Source organism: Athene cunicularia (genome assembly GCF_003259725.1).
Source record: "Athene cunicularia isolate RWA chromosome 14 unlocalized genomic scaffold, athCun1 chr14_part1, whole genome shotgun sequence".
Taxonomy (NCBI): Eukaryota; Metazoa; Chordata; class Aves; order Strigiformes; family Strigidae; genus Athene; species Athene cunicularia.
Window position 1 is genome coordinate 13,040,352 of NW_020799118.1, and position 6,156 is coordinate 13,046,507.

General features: G+C 52.0%; 1 protein-coding gene and 1 long non-coding RNA gene across 2 annotated transcripts in view; one reads left to right on the forward strand and one right to left on the reverse strand.

Annotated features, from left to right (window-relative positions):
- The window catches only part of B9D1 (B9 domain containing 1), a 4,093-nt gene extending 3,650 nt beyond the window's left edge, over positions 1-443 (reverse strand). Inside the window, exon 1 of the mRNA XM_026859194.1 lies at positions 417-443. Coding sequence (XP_026714995.1) covers positions 417-443 — 27 coding nt within the window. The remainder of the gene's footprint in view (positions 1-416) is intronic.
- Positions 444-2,476: 2,033 nt separating this feature from the next.
- LOC113485576 lies at positions 2,477-4,569 on the forward strand. Its single transcript, XR_003399452.1, has 3 exons — positions 2,477-2,562; positions 2,907-3,045; positions 4,025-4,569. It is a non-coding gene; the product is annotated as an uncharacterized LOC113485576 (long non-coding RNA).
- The last annotated feature ends 1,587 nt before the right edge of the window (positions 4,570-6,156 follow it).

The window sequence follows — 6,156 nt, forward strand, 5'->3', positions numbered from 1 at the left end:
CGCCCGGTGCGGGCCGTGCCCCGCCGGCCCCCTCACCCCATGGCTGCCCCACCAGGCCTCAGGGGCCGGGGCTGATATTTTCAACTTTCTAGATTTATTTTTTTCTTAAGATTAGCCAGCGTCAACCCCAGTGAGCTCTTTTTAAAGCCCAGCCAGGCGACTGGGCCCTCCCCTCAGCAGCAGGCGCCGAGGACGTGGCCACTAGATGTTGCTGCCGGCCCGGCCGAAGCGGCTTCGTCCTCTCCCAGAGCCACGAGGTGTTTCCCGGGGAGGAAGCGCATTCGGGATCGGTGGGGAATGGTGCTTTTTGTAGCGTACGGAGGGTTTCCCTCGCTAGCCACGCTGATGTGGGGAGGGCGAGAGGCCGGTGGGGTTGTCAGCGTCCCGCAGCAAGGGGATTATTCCCCCGGCCTCACAGGAGCAAAGCCGTGCCTGGGTAACATCGCCGTCGGGACGTGGCTGCACATACTGTGGGAGGGGGAGGAAATGGGGTTGTGCTGGTTTAATTAGCCTGCTCTAATTAAAAGAAGGGAGTGAATTTCATGGGTAAACAAGGCAGATGAGTGTGCTGAGGCTCTGCAGAGCTGAAACCGCTGAAATCTGCTGACCAGGTCTTAGTGTTTCCCCACGGAGGCTGCCCACACGCACGGAGGCTCGGCCACCATCTGCTGCGCTTCATCCCTTCGCCTCCTTTCTGCGTCCTGACAGTGCTCCCCTCGTTGAGAACGATCCAGGGGGCATTTGACTGCCACCAGACCCTCTGGGGAAGGATAGGAGGAATGAAGGAAGCCCTGGCTCGGTGCGGGTTTAGGTTTCCTGTGCTGTGGTTGTGACGAGTCGGAGACCTTTCACACATGGGCTGCACAGAGATGCAGACTCGCGGGGCTGGGACAACGCCTCAGTCCTCCTGAGCTCCTTTATGTCTCCCTTTTGGCAGAGCTGGTGGAGATGGCTCTGCAGCTTTGGCTCTCTGCAGTGCCACACAGTGGGCTGCTCACTGCGGGTGTCTTTCCTTAACACCCCAAGGTACCACTTCTGTTGAAAGGGCTGGTGTGGCTTGTCTTGGGCTGAAAGTAGACTACCATTACATGTCATGCTAAAAAATACTTTCCATATTCCAGCAGACTTATTCTCTCAACAGCTATTTCAACTCAATTTTCCAGGTTTTATCTGAGGGGTTTTTTTGTTTTTTTTTTTTAACATTCAGCGAGCAAATCTGGCCAAGAATGGGAGAAAAGCAGGAGGGATGGGAGGGGATGGCTGAAATGTTATCCCTTTTCTCCCCTGCCCCTCAGAAATGCTTCAGAAAAAATAATTTATTTGAAAATTATCAGGGGGGGAAATAAAGCAGTTCTTGACCAGCTGTCTGATGTAGCTAGCAAGGCTGTTTTAATTAACACTACACTTGGCTACCAGCTACCTCAGACCTAGCTAAGAGCCAATTTAAGGATGTTTTTCTTGCCTGGCAAGTGATATACAGCTGCTGGAGGAGTTAATATCAGCACTGGGAGACCTTCCCCATGGCAGAGAGAAGGCAGCACAGCTATTCAGCAGCTATGAGTCATCTGTACCTGCTTGTGGAAGAAGGACTCTGTCCCCTCCCAGTCATAATTAGACCTTTTTTTTTTTTCTTTCCTCCCTTGCATGCCAGTCTTGTTCTAATTAGTTGCATTTTTAATCTTTGTGAGTAGAATGAAATCCCAAGCAAGGAAACGTTTTTACACTGCTGGAAAACTTAATTAATGATGCATCAGAGAGTTTGATTTCCAAGCGTAATGAAAATTTGTGGATCACGGCAATTCTGTGGGCACTATTTAATGATGTTGCTATTTCTCTTGGCCACGCAAAACATTTACCTCTTCTCTTGGCCTCGCCCTGATCCTGTGAGGTGTGAAGGGACTAACGGGAAGCCTCCCAGGGGCGTTCGGGGCCGCAGCCACAGGAGGAAGCGCGTTTGCTTGCTGCTCCCTGACTTGTCACCTCTTGCAGACGCTGTGCCCATGTTGGGTCCTGGCTCCAGAAGAACAACTTCTAGTCCCTTTAGCACTGACCTCCCTGCACGAGTTGTGTTAAACAGCTACAGAAATGATGTTTTCTTCATTTCCAGAAAGAGCCAGGTGTTGGAAAAATCCCAATTGCTTGGAGCTCTGTCACTTAAGAGCTTCTGAATCAAGCCGATGTACCTTGACCTGACCCCTAGAGCCACTCAGGCTGCCTCGCTCCAGGGCCGATGGGCTCCCGGGGAGGCCGGAGTGCTGTGGTGCTCAGTAGGGATTGACTCCACGCTTGTGTGGGTGAGGGCTGAGCTGGCCCTCGGAGTCGGGGGAGTGGTTGGAGGCTCAACTTGTCCTGAGATGAGCTGTCAGGCAGTGACAGAGGGTGGTAAAGCTGGTGCTGGGTATTTCAGACCATACCTGTTGCCCATCACCCTGTCTCTGGGCGTAATTGCAAGAGCAGAAGAGCCCTTGATGCAAGGGGCACGTCTTGGCACTGTTGCTCGCTGCTGCCTGGGAGAGAAAGCACTTTGAAGTCCTGTGCCGCAGGGAGTTACCCAGAAAGCAGGTACTTTGTCATCATTACCTTTTCAAGTATGATTAAACCAACCCTGGGGCTGATTTGCTGCTTCCAGCAGGTGCTCGGGGAAGGTAGGTGAGACAGAAATGACAATACAGTGGCACGGTGCAAAAGTTTATTTTTAATCCCAAATATTTACGATCAACACCTGCTAAATGGCCAGTAAAATACATTTTATGGTGCCATTAATCTGCAATAAACCCATTTTATTTTTAGACTGTTTGCACAACATTGCCAGCCTGAGTCATCCTTGCCTGCATTTTCTCTCTGCGAGGAGGCTGCCGAGAGCTTCCCTGCCCTTTGTCTTAAGAGCCGGTTACTTCTGTTCGCAGAGCTCTGCCCACCTGCTGCTCAAATCAAACAGCGTGGAAGGAGGATAGTCTCATAACATCAAACGACATACCAGAGGAGGATATTCTTGCTGTAATTCTTGCTGAATATATTTACTTGGAGATTTTTTCTGGTGGGAAGGTAATTGGGAGAAGGCAGGTGGGGCGAATTTTTGCGTTAACGTGTCTGAACGCTGCGAGCCAGCTGGGAAATGAGGCCTGGGGGGTCCTGGCTGTGCCAGGAGGGTCCCTGTCACCCTGGGTGCAGCGGGGAGGGGTGGTGCCAAGGTGGGGAGGGGACACACTGTGTTTTATAACCCCGGGCCAGGTGTGAACCCAAGGAGGCTCACCCCATCCTCAGCCCAAGTATGTTTTACCAATACCCCCCCAGGAGCAGAAAAGCAAGGCAAAAAGCCAAAGCAGACAGTTCAATATTCAGTATTCTGCTCCCTCTCTGTACACTGGGTAGTTTAGCAGGTTGGGGTCCAGCTCTGACACCCCCTTGCCCGTGTGGCCACCAGCCCTGTGCCAGGCAGAGCACCTCTGGGTACAGGAGGTGTTGCTGCCAACGAGCTGTGAAATGTCCAGTCTTCTATGAAGAATTAATTTGTATTGGAACTTGTTACCATTTGTGAGATTTTTTTTTTTGTAATGAGGAAAATTAATTAGTGCCTTGGTCTGAGCCAGTCAGAATAAATGAACATGCAGGCAGGAAGGGGGAGAGGGTGAGGAGGGCTGGAGAAGTTGGTTCCCAGCGGTGCCATGGGATTTGATGAGGGCATAAGGAATAAGAGCAATAACCAGGCTCTAGGGAGGGGAACGAGCCCCTTCCTGCGTGTGGGCTCTGCACCCCGGGGGTGGCTGTGTTTTCGGGGGGGTGACTTGGGTGGGAGAGCTGCTCTCTGCTCCTGCATCTGCCACAAACCCTGGAGATGTTGCCATGGGCCTTGGGCAGCCTGTGCCTCCGAGTGTGGCAAAAATCAGCCACTCCCGGGGATTTCAATCAAATATTCAAATAATTAATCTGGTTCCTTCCCTGTGGTGTGACATAATGAGGATTGCTGGCATTTTCTCTTTTTCCCCACTAACAGATTTTAAATTTTTTTTTTTTCACCGGATAGTCCAATGGCCACAGCTGGAAACCCCCCCCAGCCCTGAGCTACGAGTGAGCGCACACAAGGGTCCCAGCACGAGGAGCAGCCCAGCCTGGTCACAGCCCCAGAACTGGGTACGAAAAACCTCCTGGACTTATCAGCGTTGAACCAGGGAGCTTGTCTGTGCCACCAGACATCCCTCTGCCCCCTCCCTGCCTCAGCAGAGAGCTGGCACTGGGGCTGGCCTCACTGAAAGGGCTAAAACCCACCGTGGGAGGAGCGGGGCTGCCTACATGAACACCATTTTGCTGGAAGAGGATTGAGCACCCACGTGCCATGAGTTTGAGGGTCCCAGGAGGATTGCAGCAGGTAGACATGTTGAGCTGCTTAAAAAAAATAAAAGACATGGAGATTTCAGCCCAAATGTGCTGCCAGTGCTGCGGCTCTTCCAGGCTGTACTAAAATGTCTAACTAAGCCCCCTCGTGTGGGAGATGAGATGGCCCCAGCCATTAAAACGCAGCCACGTATTTAAAGCTTAAGAGGGAAGGTTTAATGGATAAAGTCAATTTAATTATTCATCCTAAGAAAGCTTGTACAAATATCAAATGCTTATTAGTATTCATGCAACCTGTATGATTTCACAACACTGACAGATTAAAGGTTGTATCTAATTGCACTGAGGATGGATTCAGAGTTGGTTGGGTTTGTGTTGTTTTTTTTTAAATGCTTTTTTTTTTTTCTCCCCAGCCTGACAAAGAGAATTTCAGATTAATGCCATCTAACCTTGAAACAGAGACTATCTGAAGTTTCTTCAGATCACTTTGTGATGGATTCCTCTGCCCCTTCCTCAACATGGTTGTTCTTAATCCTTGTTTGATCCCTGTTCCTTGAACGCTGCCGAAGTGGCGCGGGGTGAGCCCAGACCGACGCAGCGCTGCTGTCCCTGTGGGCTGTGGTTTTGTTGAAGCGGAGAGCAGTGGGGCAGAGTCTGGCTGACAAATGGACGTGACTGAATTATTGTTAAAAATGCAAAATAGAAATTGATCCAATTAAATAATAATGACTTGCATTTACCCAGCGCTTTTCCCTTCTGATCTTAAGCAGCGCAACCCTCACAGACAGCCTGTGGAAATTGCTTAACGCTGCAGAGAGTCAATCAGCAGGAAAATTAACAATGGGTGATGTTAAACTGTTTCTCTGTGCCTCTGGTCATGGCCGGGCTTGGGCTGAAGACCCAGTTCTGGGAGCTCAGGGGGTTTTGTACCTCAGCATCCAGGTGACCATCCCCAAAAGAGCCATCAGGGAGCAATTCATGATCATTATCTGGCCTTAAATAATTCAGTCGGAGCTTGACTCTCCCCATGCTGCCAGGATGTTCCTGCAGACTCATGGAAGGAGCCGTTTTGGGTCCTGCTGAGCTTCATGGGGTTTGGGAATGAGTGGCTTTGGCAGAGGGGACAGGCATGTCCCCTGCCCCACAGCCACGAGGCAAAGGCTCATGGCAACCTCCCAGGCGCCGTGGGCTTCCCTGCGCCATGGGGGATGGAGCCCAGCAGGAAGGAGGGAGCGGGGCCCTGGCAGGGCTGGGGGTGGGATGGCCACACGTAGCGGGAGGCAGTGAGGAAGACTTCGGCCTTGGCGGGGCAGGAGGGAAGGGCCTGGAGCCATGCGGCACAATCAGATGCTCTTGGTTGAGAACATCAGAGCTGCTGGAGGCGAGTGAGTTCCCAGTGGTCTGACGTACAGTAAAGACTCGCACCCTGGCCTCAGAGAGACGGTTTCATCCCCATCAGCATCCCCATCATCTTCTCGACCCTGGAGTAGGGGTTTGCATCCAGCAAACTATAAGAAGACACCTTGTCTTCACTAATTGCTCTCAGGACCAGGCTCCTGCCTTGTCCTTCCCTCCTGCTTTGGCAAGAGCCTGTTCCATGTCCCCAGCCCCCGGGGATGGTCTTGGTGCCACGGCAGGGAGGCTGTGCCAGGGAGGTCGGGTCCCTGGGAGGCAGTGAGCCTCGCCAGCTGCTCAGAGGCAGCAAAAGCCCTTTAAATCCCTTCTGCTTTTGGCTGAAGCAGCTCTGAACCTGCAGTTCCCAGCTGAAGCTCGTGTATGGGTGTTGTCTGGGTGCCCCACACCTTACGGGATGTCATGGGATGG